We start from the raw sequence: 17442 nt of genomic DNA on the forward strand, positions 1-17442 counted from the left end.
ATTTGCGCAGCTGCACATCGTGCCAGAACCTTTTGCTTAATTGAATGTGACCCACAGACATTAGTCCTGAAAACAAGCAGCATTTATTCTAGGCTGATAATAAAATCTGTAAATTGTCTTTCAGGAAACAGGAACAACCATGGTGGACACAGAAATGCCCTTTTGGGGCATGAATTTTGGCATTAGCTCAGTGGACCTGTCTGGCATCGAGGACCACTCCCATGGTTTTGACATTAAGCCATTTGCCACAGTGGACTTTACAAGTATTTCTACACCGCATTATGAAGAAATTCTAGAAGATAAGACTTTCCTGTGCCGAAACGACCATATGGACGCTGATTATAAGTATGACCTGAAACTACAAGACTGCCAAAGTACGCTGACTCATTCCTTGTTCATCACTGCTCTCGGAGCCTTGTATATCACTTTCATGTAATACAAAGCATCTATCCAATAAAACATGGCATTATACAGACACAGTTGTCATGTTACCGGTCTAGGGGCAGAAGTATTAGATGTAAATGCTGTGATCCCGAACAAAATATTAAGCAAGTTTTTCTTACTGTAATAACTGGGAATCGTGCGCAGCCTCACATTGCATCTCAGAGCCTTACAGCTAAGTGCATCGGCCTCTAAGGGGTGTATTCATTAAAGGTCACTTATGGGTCTGATGAACCACCATACAGCATAAGCCATCTTTCAATACACCCAAAGCATACCACTGTCTTTTCAAACCAAGGCCATTTGAGATGTCAGCATGTAACACCCCTTTTCGGATGCCAAAAAATTAGACTGTGAAAATCAGGACTGTGGCAGCTAAGCTATAAGGAATCTTCTGACTCTCCCACACATTTACCAATTTCACCTTGATTATTTTATAAATACAGTACATGACCCATTCTCGTGTCCATAGCACAGACCAGCTAAACAAATGCCTACTGTAAGATAAAAAAAATCTGTATTATGCAAGTGACTTACTATGTGTATAAACTATTGCAAATAATATCTATATAAAACACAAGTGACATTACTTCATGTATAAGCTCTAGTAAATATTTGCATAATACACACGTTACATCCCTACGTATATATAAACTCTAGCAAATATTATGTGTATAATACACAAGTGAGATTACTACATGTACTGTATATACTCCAGTAAATTCCAGGCAATCCTGTAATGTGTAAGTAACATACATTACTACATGTATAATCACCTGCAAATAATATCAATGCAAGTTTTATATATATATATATATATATATATAATATCTGTTTAATACACAAGTGATATTACTATATGTATAATCACCTGCAATTAATATCAATGCAAGTGATTTATATAAACTGGTAAATGATATCTGTCTAATACACAAGTGATATTACTACTGTATATGTATAAACACCTGCAAATAATATCTATATAATACACAAGTGACATTAATTAATGTATAAACTGCAGTAAATATCTGCATAATACACAAGTTGCATTCCTACGTTTATAAATTCTAGCAAATATTATGTGTATATTACACAAGTGAGATTACTACATGTACTGTATATACTCCAGTAAATTCCAGGTAATTCTGTAAAATGTAAGTAACATTACTACATGTATAAACACCTGCAAATAATATCTATGGAAGTGATATATATAAACTAGTAAATTATATCTGTGTAATACACAACTGATATTACTAAATGTGTAAACTCCTGAAAATAATATATATATAATACACAAAAGTGACACTTCATGTACAAACTCTAGCAAATATCTGTATTGTACAAAAGTGACATTATTACATGTATAAACTCTTACAAATATCCTGTAAATAATAACGGTATAAAGAAGAAGTTCTGATGTCATCATAATCAGTGAATTCTGTTGTCATAGTTTCAATAGGAATTATTAAGAATAATTTATTATAATATATAATAATATAGTGTCTTTTAAAGAATAACATACCTGCTAATGTAAATTATTAGGATTGTTAGAAGTCACCTGTATAAAGACAAGTCTTTTCTTTCACATAGTCACAGAACTGCACAGGGATTTCTAGTATATATAAATACAATAGAGATTGGTGCCTAGTGAACACAGCAATTTGGAACACTGGTGTATTATGTATAATACCGTAGACTTTGATGAGAGTAAAAGGAACATTTCGGTTTGCCTCATACTTCAATGATATTACTAGTTCCTAGTGAATTGACATGTTGTGTTTCCATGAACATTGATTTAGCTTGCAAAATGGCTGCCACAACTGTGGGCAACATAACCATATTTAGCAAACAATGAATTCTTCTCAGTTTTTTATCTTTATGCTGAATATGATGATTCCTGCAAACACAAAATAAAATTGTTGAAGGTTTTTTTTATATCCTCTTATTTTTCTTAATCTAGACACAATAAAAATGGAGCCTCCTTCTCCGCCTTACTATTCAGACAAGACTCACTCATTCAATAAATCTCAGGATGAGGCGTGCAATTCCTTTCTTGCCATAGAATGTCGGGTGTGTGGAGACAAGGCCTCAGGGTTCCACTACGGGGTCCACGCATGTGAGGGCTGTAAGGTAACTTACCTGTACTTAACTCAAACAGTCTTTGATTGCATTATACTTTTGATAGGTAACTTGTCAGTCATTGTGTGGTAGACAGTTAAACATTGCAATATATTCAGACTCTGCATCAACTAACACTAGGGGGCATCAACGCTTGGAGGGTGATAGAGTGGAGAGGGATAAAGCACCAGCCAATCAGCTCAGTAACAGCTGTGTTTCAGGCTGTGGGCCAGATGTACTAAGCTTGAAAAGTGATAAATATCACTGTGATAAAGTACCAGCCAATCGGCTCCTAACTGTCATTTTTCAAACACAGCCTGTGACATGGCAGTTAGGAGCCGATTGGCTGGTGCTTTATCACAGTGATATTTATCACTTTTCAGGCTTAGTACATCTCCCCCTGTGTCTGAAAAACGACAGGAGCTTATTGGTTGGTAGTTCAGCTCTCTCCACTTTATTTCGCTCCATTCATTGATGCATATAGATCAGTTATTAAATTGTATTAAATTGTTAAATTGTCACTGTAAATTAGCACACTTGTGATTCAGTGGTAAGATTAACTTGAACGGAATCTTGTAAACATACTGGCAGAGTTACCAGTTAGCTCAATCGATTATTTAATAACATTGTGTAATGTGCACGGTTGTACTGTAACCCATCAGAAGTTAGTTTTTGATCAGTCTCGTGGTACCACAGTGGTTGCATTAGATTACTTCCTAGTTCTGCAGGTTTATAATAATAGGCAACAGAGTTGTGCTTTGGGCTACTAAGTAATTTAGAAGAAGGGAAAACCTTTGCCGTGGGATCTCAAGTCGCAATGTGGCCCGGCGTACCCAGACAATAGTGTAGTATTCTAAATTCATCAAGCCCCAGCTTGCTCCTTCAAGAAGGAGGTCCAGGGTGTGAAAAGGATCTTTCAGAGACCTCCGCCAGACACCGGGATCTCCATGCGCAAGCAGGAACCCACGAGTCATGCATGTGCACTAACACTGCCGAGTCAGACAGTGATAGGAAGCGTGAAGACAGCTGAAATTCAGATCATCTGTCTTTGCACCGGAGCATTGTTGCATTGCTTCAGTGTTTAAAGATCCACCTCTTATACTCACATGGAACTGAATACTAAATTAGCACTGATTAATGAATACAGGGCCTAAATCAGACTTTTACGCTAATGCAATTGCGATTTTCTGGGCTGCGAAGATGCTAATGTTAGTGAGTGAAGCTACTGCCCAGAAATTAAAAGAGCCGACCACCGGAGTGAGCGCAAACTCATTCACAGCTGCATACACATTCGCAGCCTACACGCAAGTTCGCAACAGTGGGGAACATCGACTTCTCAAGTAGGTTTGTGACTGGCCGTGATAGCAGTGCAGGTACTATGTTTCTCTGCGTACATGATTGCAGCTGACGTCAGATACACACCCTCTCTGAAACCGGCCATGACACGCCTGTGTTTTTGCTCACACTCCCCGTTACCACCCACAAATGGTCACTTCCTGTCAATCACTTTGCCAAGAATTCCTCACTGTGAGCGGAATCTCAAAGCCTCCGTTACATATGGCAGTGTGATCGCAGCACACGTGCAGCAGGCCGATATTTGCTCAGTTGCGAAAACTTTGCCATAGCGTCAGGGACGTGTGGTGAGGTAAATGGCTCAGGAGGCACTGGCTAGTTCCAGAGCCAGATTTACACACAATATATGAGCCAAAAAGTACATGTGGGTGTTACACACAGGTGCTGCAGTATATAATGCTGGGAATTTGGTGAGGTTTGATCAGAGATGTGCCGAAAAGATAGACACTGCCTTACCTGTCATAGACTTTTTACTCCAGAGTTTTGACTATAAAAATGAATAGCATAATACAAAGAAAATATTTCTAATATGCTCTTTGTATTTTTCATATACTTTATATAGTCAAAACTCTAGTGTATACGTTAGTATGACAGGAAAGGCTCTGCCTCACCTCACCGACCGTCACTGCATAGTGTACAGCTCTGAACTAGGCCCAGAGACCGATAAGCACAACGCAAATCACTGAGAATGTTGGAACATCTTATAGGCCCTACACACTGGCCGATTTTCTGAAAGATATGAACGATCTCGTTCATAAATGAACGAGAACTCGTTCATATCTTTCAGTGTGGAGACTCCAGCGATGAACGATGCGCGGCCCCGCGCTCGTTCATCGCTGGTCTCCCGTCGGCTGTGCATGCAGGCCAATATGGACGATCTCGTCCATATTTGCCTGCACTTCAATGCAGCCGCGTGACGGGGGGAGTGAAGAAACTTCACTCCCCCCGTCACTGCCCCCCCGCCGCCGGGTCGCTCGTCGGCCGTATCCGCCGTCGGGCAGCTCGGCGGCGGGTCGGCCAGTGAGTAGGGCCCTTTACACTGTCCTGTATGACAATACAGCCTGAGGGTGACATTAATGAGTGAGCTAATGTTTGTTACTCTTTTCCATTTTTTGCAAATACTGTACAGTAGTGACATGCACACAGGCACAAATATGCAGCCTAATACCTACAATAATCCAGTGCTTGGCTGTAGTTGGTGTGTTCTGCAAAGCTTAAAAGCTGGAGTGAAGGGAGCTAATATGGCAAATAGTCACATCATTCTGATTATTTTGCTAAATATTCATATTTAATAAAAGGCTCAGATTACTTTATGGAACTGCAGAACATGTTATTCTCTGGTGACAATTGTCCAGATTGACAATTTCTTCTGTTTTGTTAATATTATTTAAAATGAATCCGAATTGTTAATACATTATGGGGGCTATTCAATTAGTGCCGTTTTTTTCGACGAGTCGAAAAAACTGCACTTTTCGTCTGTTTTTAGGTCGAATTGATATTCAACCTATTGAATGCACGTGCTGTTTTTTCGACTGGTCAAAAAATCTGCACGAGCGAAAACCACGCAGATCGGCGGCAAATTCGCTGATCCACGTGGTTTTCACTCATGCGGATTTTTCGACCAGTCGAAAAAACAGCACGGGCATTGTCAAATTTGCAGGCATTTTCAGCAGTTTTAGGGTCCGTTTTCACCTATGCCGATTCGACAAAAAAAGAAAAGAAAAGAGAAAAGGCAATGGAGACAATGGATTAAAAAACGGACGAAAACGCTGCTATTGAACACTCACAGGTCGAATTAGTGCAGATTTTCCGACTATCGGAAAATTCAGCACTAATTGAATATTCTCCTATAAATTAAAACTACATTAAATCTAGTACAGAAGTTTTTTCTGTTATTTTCTGTGAATATTATTATCAGTGAATTATCAACAAAGTATTGCTCTATATGCTTTTTAGGGTGCATTACCTTATACTGTGTACTACTAATTATTAATATATTTATTATGTTTTAACACTACTTTGTACTAAGTTTCTTATATTTGATAACTTTTATTACTGTATGTAGCTAGAGTAAAATAATAGAATTTGCATATATTAATAGTTAATTAATGGGCCCCAAATCTGTCCTACATTACTTAAGAGATTGAATTACACCGTGAAAATAATTCATAATTATGTCACTATCTCTGCAGGGATTTTTTAGGAGAACCATCAGGTTAAAATTAATTTATGAACGGTGTGAGCTCAACTGCCGCATTCACAAGAAGAGTCGAAACAAATGTCAGTACTGCAGGTTCCAGAAGTGTCTATCTGTCGGGATGTCTCACAATGGTGAGTAAGCGTGATGCATGTTACACATACTGTAAACCACACATGCCGACTCTCCCTGAATGTCTGGGATGTTTCTATATTTCTGGGATTCATCCTGGGCTCTTTGCAATCCTCCAGGATGGCGTGATGATGCATAATCCCACTGCAGTGGAGGCCTGCAATGATCATTAAGTCCTATACACCAATGTACAATGCATCAGTGTGTGGGCCATGATGATGCGAAACGCGTTGCTTCGATCTGCTCACTGTACACTTCTTCACTGTATCTACTGGGGAAAAACATACAAAGCTGCTAAGTTTGCTATAAGCATATAAGTCACACCAAGAACCCTATTTAATATCGAGATGCAACGTGCAGAAATTTACTGCAACCAATAAAATTCTACCTTGAATAAGCTTTTTGTATAAGTCCGTAAGTGTTTAAGGGGGACATTTACTAAGCTGTGATGAGAGTGGAGAAGTGAGCCAGTGGAGAAGTTGCCCCATCAACCAATCAGTAGCTCTGTATAATTTTATAGTATACAAATTATAGATGTTACTCCAGTGTTGATTGGTTGCCATGGGCAACTTCTCCACTGGCTCACTTCTCCGCTCTTATCACTGCTTAGTAAATGACCCCCTAAGTCTCTGTGGGTTTCAGTTGAATCTTAATATACTTTTCACCATGGAAAACACTGTCTGATTGCTGTCATACATTGGGAAGACCTGTGTATTGATTACTGTATGTATAGATAGTACGCTGACACAGGGAAAGAGAAATAGTCGCTTGTCTTTGTAGTACTGTAAGTCGCCGATATGGGGAAATATGGCGCTGTACAAAGTGAAAAAAGTGTGACAATGGACAGACAAATGTTTTATTGCTATGTTATCGTTAGTGTAAAACAATAAACGTAATACAGGTAGTTGATTACAGTTTAGTCTTGTTATTCATTTGTCCATCCATGTAGTTTCATGCAGCTTGAAAACCTTTAAAAATAATTACTGACCCAGTATGATACAGTATTAAATTAATTAGAAAATCTTTTGCGGGATAGCGCAATAAAATAGACATATACCGCATCTTCCTACCAGAACTATCCCCAAATATATAAACATGGTGAGCAGAGCAGAAATTCATGTTCCAGCAGATCTATGAGTTAAGCTTTACCAAAAAAGTCCAAAGAAAGACAGACTGACCCTCATTCAGATCCCAAAGGTACTTTGCGCATGCACCTCCCCTTTACTGCACATGTGCAGTAAGGGTCTGTGACACAGGACAGCATCAGACTGTTAGTGATTGACAGTCTGATGCCGCTTGGGGGCGGGGAGAGGGTGGCGATGGGCTCTGTTTCTTCAAACTGAGGTGCACTGCTGGCATTGCTGAAGGGGGAAGAGGCCAGAATCTCATCAGAGTATGGAGATTTCCTGGCCTCTGTGAAGGACTTGCAGAGGCCAGCTTGTATCACCTCTTGGGTCACGCAGCCGGCGATGGTGTCGGAGATTATACGATATTGCAGACTAGTTTTTTTTTTACTTTAAGTTCTTTGTCTTCAGAATTTTTAACTATGGTATGTTACTTCCAATATTTGTGGAATTACGTCTATAGATTGAAATCTGGTAATTCCACACAGCGGTTAAATCATTAGATCATACAGCAGTTTGTGAAGTGCCCCTCCAGGGAATATACAGTGACGTACCGATGGGGTCATTGTATAAAATAGTTAACAGCAACATATGATGAAATCACATAGAATCAGACTGTATTTGCATATACAGATAACTTTGCAAGCCACACGCAGTTTAAGGGTTGTCAAATTCAGGGCCATAACTAGGTGAGTGTGAGCGGTGCCACTGCAAAGAGCACACGGCTCTGTGGCGGCACCGACGCTGCCCCACGGCTCTTACTTTCATGGTGCCTTGTTACAGCAAACCTGCAGTCACTATTGCTGCAGCAGTGCCCCCCAGAGCATCCTTTGGACTCTCCAGTCACTCACAATGCTGTTTGTACTACCCCAAACCTCCCAACTGTCCTGATATTAGTGGGCTAGTCCCATTTTTGGGCACCCATACCATCCAGCTGTCCCAATTTTAACAGTGCCTCCACAGTGATAAAAAAAAAATTTCCAGTATGGTCACACCCCCTAGCCACTAGGCCACGCCCTCTCATTTCATGCACGCACACATTGATAACACTTCAAATCCCAAACATCTGGTGACTACACAATGAAGACTCCCCATCCCTACATTTTATACAGGCAATACAAAGCCTATATATATATATATATATATATATATAGTGGTGGCACAATGCAGACATGCAGTCTAATGCTATCTCTCGGCATATTGCAGATAAAGCTTGGCTGTATTTAAAGCTATAATATCCAGTATATGCCCCCAATACACAACTAGTTGGTGGTCAGCACATGCCATTCAATCATGTGTCACAACCTTCTAACACTGAGTGGTGATTGGCTGGCACTGTTCACCAATCAGTGTGCTGAGCTGGCCCTGACTGAGAAGGAGAGGCTGGCCTAGGTCTGAGAAAAGAGACGAATGTCTTCAGAAATATGGCAATGCTCAGTGCAAAAACTATTAAAGTGTAAGCAGCCATTTTGTGTGTAAGCTAAATTACCATGACATGAGACACGAGACACACTGTTCTGGGTGAATTGAGCCACTAAATACTGCTTGATTGTACACAATGGGAACCACCACTTTGTGTATTTGAGAGGTCTGGTTTAAACATTTTACTGTGTAAACAAAGCTGTCCTGTCTACCAAAAGCATTTAAAAGCATTGACACTTTACTGACGTTAAATTATATGTAAATGTATGTAAAGCTTTTTCTATCATTAACAGCCAACTAATGTTTGTCAGGACACTATATGTCAGCCCAAGTTTAGTGAAATTGTAGTTATTTTTTTTTTAAATAAATGTGGCTTTTACGTAAACTATCTATTTTGACCTTTCATGTCTACACGTGCTGGGAATCTTCTGTCTTGTTAGTTTAATTCTTCCTGAAGAGACTGGTTTCTCCTCCAGCGTACCAAAGACAGCATATGTCCATGACAATGAATGCTAAGGCGTAAAACACAACAATTATGAAAGAGCCCACACTAGAAAGTCCTGCTCAGGAGAGGAGGAGTCCTGCTGGAATTACCTCATTCCTTTAGTTTATCTGAATAGACTGACAAGTAGGGAAACTGGCTGATCGGGTTGAGTGGGCAATGCTTTTAAATCATCCATGTGAAAAAAAGTAGAACAAGTACATTTCGGGCCTAGCAAGTTGATGTCAATATTTCCCCACAGGGCTGCAGGCATTAGTTTAATTAGCAAATTCCGTGTTCCAAGAGAAAAGTGTCATGTTTTAAGAGAAAAGTGTCATGTTTTAGTAGGCCAAGCTTAATGCACAATTATTTTATTTAAGCAATGTAAAATGAACAGTGTAAATAAAGCTGTGTAGTACTATTTTTTCCCTTTGTTGTGAGTGCAGATATCTCCCTTTAGTTTTTCTTTATATTCAGTCATAAATAATATATGTGTATCCAGGTTTGGTAGAATCTGGCGTCGGTCACATGACCGCCAGCATCCCGACCACCAGGATGCTAAAAACTCATCCTGTATATCCAATTGCTGTCACACACATAGCTTCATACATGTCGGAACTGCCTTCATTCTACATTTGCAGCGTGACAGCTCAACATGACACTGTGTAATCCCGCCAAACAAAAAAAAAAAAAAGTCACCATGTTTCTCTAAATTTAAGCTTTTGGTGAATGTTCTTAATTTATTTCAACCTTTTTGCTCTCCTTAAGTATAAAATGCTGTACCTTTATTTTTGTATAAATGAAGTCAGTGTACAGTAATAGCGGTTATTTGTAGTTCATGTGTCACACTGGTACATTTTGAACTTATTTTATATTGCTATATTAGCACATGTAAATGTGACTATATAAAAAGGGCATACATCGTGAAAAATGTGCAGGTCAATAGCTGGTCACCAGCTCCTAGATACACACAGTAGGGGCTGAATCTGAGTTTGGAGCAAGGCAAAACAAAGCAGGTAACTTTGGGCCTGGTGCAGAGGTGCAAGTAGTTATATGCGTAGTTGCAATTTCGCTCGCAGGGGGTCTACGAAAATAGGCTAATAGCTCAGCTGCCGCATTGTGCACACTGTCAGTGTCTCATATCTGCCGCTCTTGTACATAAGCGGCAACATCGGATGCAAATCAGTCAGACCATCGGACCCCCCGAGACCGTTTCCTCTCTCTAGCTGCAAACAAATGTGCAGTGGCTGTCTAGGGAACACCCAGATAATGGTCCTGAAACATCTGCATTTTTCTAGTCACACCCCGTTACCTCCCCCACTTTGTGAATTAATCCTCTGTGCATATGCTATCGCTAGTTAATCCCTACGCGTGCAGTTCAACTTTGGCATGCCGATTTGGCACAAGTGCAGTGGCAAAAAAAATGTTCCACTGTATCTGATATCAACATTGCCTGAATCAGACCCATTATACATGAAGAAACATTAGCAAGGGGTGCAAATACATTTTATGTATTTTTTACATACATACTTGCTGCCTTTACATGTAGCCCATACAGTACATGCTGGACAGCATTATTTTTACACTGCAATTTGGATTAGAGTTAGGACACACCCTTCCCACATCTACTGTAAATCTAAATCTCTGCACACTTTAAATCTGCCCCATGTGCTGCAGTGCCACATGGTGTTACCAAGGTGTTGGGTACTTCTTGTTTGCTTTGCTCCCAATGGGTATCCAATTAGTCCCGAAAAATATTCGGGGTATGAAAAGTGGGGTATTTTTGCAATTTCTTTTTTAATGGCATATTTTTTTCGGCCTATCCAATTAGGCTCATGTTTTTTGTGCCCAAAAATGTACCATTATCTTGCGAAAATACATAAGATCTGTGAAAAGTCACACACCTATATATGGTAGCAGCCGCAATTGCTGAAAGAAACTAGGCAAGCATAACAAAATCCCTGATAAGCGCCGGCATTGGGGATACTTGTATAGGCCCGTCGGCGGTACTCAGCCACAGTAAATTACCCCAAATTGGATACCAGCCTCACAACCCCTTACCCTTCACCTCCTAAGCATTATGTATTGCAATACAGAATCTCTTTTTTGCATTTGGGTGCAATACGGGGTCATTTTTCTGCTTGGCCCTCATACATTCTCAGTCCACCAGTTTTGATACACTAAGCAATCTTCTTTTCTAGACACATTATAGTATATAGCATTACAGTAGCAGTCAGATATCTAAAATCATTAAACCACACATATACAGTTGGTTAAATATGACAGAGGTTTTTTAGTAGTTTTCAAAAGCTGAGTCAATAAGAAGGGTTTTTCCAAACTGATATTGTATGAATGTGTTACACAAGACCACAAATCCAAGCCATGCAAGCATTTAAAATATATATATATAATTTATAGACAGATATACAGATGTAGCCACGCTCATTGTGGCTGCATCTGGGTGCGAATGCACCTTGTTGCCATGAATATGTGCACATGCGCCTTAGGGGGATATCCAATTATCCCCGATAAACCATCGGGTCTAAAAAACGGCAGTTTTCGGCCGTTTTTCAGACTTTTTTCTGAAGTTTCACCGTTTTTTTTTTTACAGATTGATCGCCTGTAAAAAAAAAAAAAACCTTTCTCCCGAAAAACTAAAAGGTTCAGTGAAACCTGTTTGTTTTCGTGTGATACAGCCCCGTTTTCGGACAAAAACGGGGCTGTTTCCGGGGATTCTGCTTCGCCTTTTAGATAGCCCCCGGCAGGACAATTAGCCCGGTAAATTACCGGGGCTAATTGTATATCCTCCTTAGTCGCAGCCATGTCCATTAAGAATGTATTGAGTGACAATTGCCGCAGCTTGGCGCAGACTGGTGCGGGTGCACCTAGGTGCGCCGGGAGTGCACGTAGTACCGTAGCAAAGCTACGATGGCCGTGGCTCCATCTGTAAATAGATATATATATATGTCCACAGAAAAGAGATGTGTACAGGTGCGCTGGTGATTAGTTAGTCTCAGTCCACAGGTATAAGCACAACACTGGGCTGTAGCACCGGAGTATGGGGGTCATTCCGAGTTGTTCGCTCGTTATTTTTTTCTCGCAACGGAGCGATTAGTCGCTAATGCGCATGCGCAATGTCCGCAGTGCGACTGCGCCAAGTAAATTTGCTATGCAGTTAGGTATTTTACTCACGGCATTACGAGGTTTTTTCTTCGTTCTGGTGATCGTAATGTGATTGACAGGAAGTGGGTGTTTCTGGGCGGAAACTGGCCGTTTTATGGGTGTGTGTGAAAAAAACGCTACCGTTTCTGGGAAAAACGCGGGAGTGGCTGGAGAAACGGAGGAGTGTCTGGGCGAACGCTGGGTGTGTTTGTGACGTCAAACCAGGAACGACAAGCACTGAACTGATCGCAGATGCCGAGTAAGTTTGGAGCTACTCAGAAACTGCTAAGAAGTGTCTATTCGCAATTCTGCTAATCTTTCTTTCGCAATTTTACTATGCTAAGATTCACTCCCAGTAGGCGGCAGCTTAGCGTGTGCAAAGCTGCTAAGAGCAGCTTGCGAGCGAACAACTCGGAATGACCACCAATATTCACAACAGTTCTCCTCATATAGGGGGTCATTCCGAGTTGTTCGCTCGCAAGCTGCTTTTAGCAGCTTTGCACACGCTAAGCCGCCGCCTACTGGGAGTGAATTTTAGCTAATCAAAATTGCGAACGAAAGATTAGCAAAATAGCCAATAGACGCTTCTTAGCAGTTTCTGAGTAGCTCCAGACTTACTCGGCATCTGCGATCAGTTCAGTGCTTGTCGTTCCTGGTTTGACGTCACAAACACACCCAGCGTTCGCCCAGACACTCCTCCGTTTCTCCAGCCCCTCCTGCGTTTTTCCCAGAAACGGTAGCGTTTTTTCGCACACACCCATAAAACGGCCTGTTTCCGCCCAGAAACTAGAGATGAGCGCCGGAAATTTTTCGGGTTTTGTGTTTTGGTTTTGGGTTCGGTTCCGCGGCCGTGTTTTGGGTTCGACCGCGTTTTGGCAAAACCTCACCGAATTTTTTTTGTCGGATTCGGGTGTGTTTTGGATTCGGGTGTTTTTTTCAAAAAACCCTAAAAAACAGCTTAAATCATAGAATTTGGGGGTAATTTTGATCCCAAAGTATTATTAACCTCAAAAAACATAATTTACACTCATTTTCAGCCTATTCTGAACACATCACACCTCACAATATTATTTTTAGTCCTAAAATTTGCACCGAGGTCGCTGTGTGAGTAAGATAAGCGACCCTAGTGGCCGACACAAACACCGGGCCCATCTAGGAGTGGCACTGCAGTGTCACGCAGGATGTCCCTTCCAAAAAACCCTCCCCAAACAGCACATGACGCAAAGAAAAAAAGAGGCGCAATGAGGTAGCTGTGTGAGTAAGATTAGCGACCCTAGTGGCCGACACAAACACCGGGCCCATCTAGGAGTGGCACTGCAGTGTCACGCAGGATGTCCCTTCCAAAAAACCCTCCCCAAACAGCACATGACGCAAAGAAAAAAAGAGGCGCAATGAGGTAGCTGACTGTGTGAGAAAGATAAGCGACCCTAGTGGCCGACACAAACACCGGGCCCATCTAGGAGTGGCACTGCAGTGTCACGCAGGATGTCCCTTCCAAAAAACCCTCCCCAAACAGCACATGACGCAAAGAAAAAAAGAGGCGCAATGAGGTAGCTGACTGTGTGAGAAAGATAAGCGACCCTAGTGGCCGACACAAACACCGGGCCCATCTAGGAGTGGCACTGCAGTGTCACGCAGGATGTCCCTTCCAAAAAACCCTCCCCAAACAGCACATGACGCAAAGAAAAAAAGAGGCGCAATGAGGTAGCTGACTGTGTGAGAAAGATAAGCGACCCTAGTGGCCGACACAAACACCGGGCCCATCTAGGAGTGGCACTGCAGTGTCACGCAGGATGTCCCTTCCAAAAAACCCTCCCCAATCAGCACATGATGCAAAGAAAAAGAAAAGAAAAAAGAGGTGCAAGATGGAATTATCCTTGGGCCCTCCCACCCACCCTTATGTTGTATAAACAAAACAGGACATGCACACTTTAACCAACCCATCATTTCAGTGACAGGGTCTGCCACACGACTGTGACTGATATGACGGGTTGGTTTGGACCCCCCCCAAAAAAGAAGCAATTAATCTCTCCTTGCACAAACTGGCTCTACAGAGGCAAGATGTCCACCTCATCTTCACCCTCCGATATATCACCGTGTACATCCCCCTCCTCACAGATTATCAATTCGTCCCCACTGGAATCCACCATCTCAGCTCCCTGTGTACTTTGTGGAGGCAATTGCTGCTGGTCAATGTCTCCGCGGAGGAATTGATTATAATTCATTTTAATGAACATCATCTTCTCCACATTTTCTGGATGTAACCTCGTACGCCGATTGCTGACAAGGTGAGCGGCGGCACTAAACACTCTTTCGGAGTACACACTTGTGGGAGGGCAACTTAGGTAGAATAAAGCCAGTTTGTGCAAGGGCCTCCAAATTGCCTCTTTTTCCTGCCAGTATAAGTACGGACTGTGTGACGTGCCTACTTGGATGCGGTCACTCATATAATCCTCCACCATTCTATCAATGTTGAGAGAATCATATGCAGTGACAGTAGACGACATGTCCGTAATCGTTGTCAGGTCCTTCAGTCCGGACCAGATGTCAGCATCAGCAGTCACTCCAGACTGCCCTGCATCACCGCCAGCGGGTGGGCTCGGAATTCTGAGCCTTTTCCTCGCACCCCCAGTTGCGGGAGAATGTGAAGGAGGAGATGTTGACAGGTCGCGTTCCGCTTGACTTGACAATTTTGTCACCAGCAGGTCTTTCAACCCCAGCAGACCTGTGTCTGCCGGAAAGAGAGATCCAAGGTAGGCTTTAAATCTAGGATCGAGCACGGTGGCCAAAATGTAGTGCTCTGATTTCAACAGATTGACCACCCGTGAATCCTTGTTAAGCGAATTAAGGGCTGCATCCACAAGTCCCACATGCCTAGCGGAATCGCTCCGTGTTAGCTCCTTCTTCAATGCCTCCAGCTTCTTCTGCAAAAGCCTGATGAGGGGAATGACCTGACTCAGGCTGGCAGTGTCTGAACTGACTTCACGTGTGGCAAGTTCAAAGGGCATCAGAACCTTGCACAACGTTGAAATCATTCTCCACTGCACTTGAGACAGGTGCATTCCATCTCCTATATCGTGCTCAATTGTATAGGCTTGAATGGCCTTTTGCTGCTCCTCCAACCTCTGAAGCATATAGAGGGTTGAATTCCACCTCGTTACCACTTCTTGCTTCAGATGATGGCAGGGCAGGTTCAGTAGTTTTTGGTGGTGCTCCAGTCTTCTGTACGTGGTGCCTGTACGCCGAAAGTGTCCCGCAATTTTTCTGGCCACCGACAGCATCTCTTGCACGCCCCTGTCGTTTTTTAAAAAATTCTGCACCACCAAATTCAAGGTATGTGCAAAACATGGGACGTGCTGGAATTTGCCCATATTTAATGCACACACAATATTGCTGGCGTTGTCCGATGCCACAAATCCACAGGAGAGTCCAATTGGGGTAAGCCATTCCGCGATGATCTTCCTCAGTTGCCGTAAGAGGTTTTCAGCTGTGTGCGTATTCTGGAAAGCGGTGATACAAAGCGTAGCCTGCCTAGGAAAGAGTTGGCGTTTGCGAGATGCTGCTACTGGTGCCGCCGCTGCTGTTCTTGCGGCGGGAGTCCATACATCTACCCAGTGGGCTGTCACAGTCATATAGTCCTGACCCTGCCCTGCTCCACTTGTCCACATGTCCGTGGTTAAGTGGACATTGGGTACAACTGCATTTTTTAGGACACTGGTGAGTCTTTTTCTGACGTCCGTGTACATTCTCGGTATCGCCTGCCTAGAGAAGTGGAACCTAGATGGTATTTGGTAACGGGGGCACACTGCCTCAATAAATTGTCTAGTTCCCTGTGAACTAACGGCGGATACCGGACGCACGTCTAACACCAACATAGTTGTCAAGGACTCAGTTATCCGCTTTGCAGTAGGATGACTGCTGTGATATTTCATCTTCCTCGCAAAGGACTGTTGAACAGTCAATTGCTTACTGGAAGTAGTACAAGTGGGCTTACGACTTCCCCTCTGGGATGACCATCGACTCCCAGCGGCAACAACAGCAGCGCCAGCAGCAGTAGGCGTTACACGCAAGGATGCATCGGAGGAATCCCAGGCAGGAGAGGACTCGTCAGACTTGCCAGTGACATGGCCTGCAGGACTATTGGCATTCCTGGGGAAGGAGGAAATTGACACTGAGGGAGTTGGTGGGGTGGTTTGCGTGAGCTTGGTTACAAGAGGAAGGGATTTACTGGTCAGTGGACTGCTTCCGCTGTCACCCAAAGTTTTTGAACTTGTCACTGACTTATTATGAATGCGCTGCAGGTGACGTATAAGGGAGGATGTTCCGAGGTGGTTAACGTCCTTACCCCTACTTATTACAGCTTGACAAAGGGAACACACGGCTTGACACCTGTTGTCCGCATTTCTGGTGAAATACCTCCACACCGAAGAGCTGATTTTTTTGGTATTTTCACCTGGCATGTCAACGGCCATATTCCTCCCACGGACAACAGGTGTCTCCCCGGGTGCCTGACTTAAACAAACCACCTCACCATCAGAATCCTCCTGGTCAATTTCCTCCCCAGCGCCAGCAACACCCATATCCTCCTCATCCTGGTGTACTTCAACACTGACATCTTCAATCTGACTATCAGGAACTGGACTGCGGGTGCTCCTTCCAGCACTTGCAGGGGGCATGCAAATAGTGGAAGGCGCATGCTCTTCACGTCCAGTGTTGGGAAGGTCAGGCATCGCAAACGACACAATTGGACTCTCCTTGTGGATTTGGGATTTCAAAGAACGCACAGTTCTTTGCGGTGCTTTTGCCAGCTTGAGTCTTTTCAGTTTTCTAGCGAGAGGCTGAGTGCTTCCATCCTCATGTGAAGCTGAACCACTAGCCATGAACATAGGCCAGGGCCTCAGCCGTTCCTTGCCACTCCGTGTGGTAAATGGCATATTGGCAAGTTTACGCTTCTCCTCCGACAATTTTATTTTAGGTTTTGGAGTCCTTTTTTTTCTGATATTTGGTGT

At 42.7% G+C, this 17442-nt stretch overlaps 1 protein-coding gene across 4 annotated transcripts in view; it reads left to right on the top strand.

Annotated features, from left to right (window-relative positions):
* The window catches only part of PPARG (peroxisome proliferator activated receptor gamma), a 330251-nt gene that overhangs the window by 280134 nt on the left and 32675 nt on the right, over positions 1–17442 (top strand). For all 4 annotated transcript variants that reach the window (XM_063940774.1, XM_063940777.1, XM_063940776.1 and 1 more), the window contains exons 2-4: positions 125–374; positions 2405–2574; positions 6108–6246. In XM_063940774.1, coding sequence (XP_063796844.1) covers positions 125–374; positions 2405–2574; positions 6108–6246 — 559 coding nt within the window. The remainder of the gene's footprint in view (positions 1–124; positions 375–2404; positions 2575–6107; positions 6247–17442) is intronic.

The sequence above is a fragment of the Pseudophryne corroboree genome, chromosome 9 (assembly GCF_028390025.1).
Source record: "Pseudophryne corroboree isolate aPseCor3 chromosome 9, aPseCor3.hap2, whole genome shotgun sequence".
Classification (NCBI taxonomy): Eukaryota; Metazoa; Chordata; class Amphibia; order Anura; family Myobatrachidae; genus Pseudophryne; species Pseudophryne corroboree.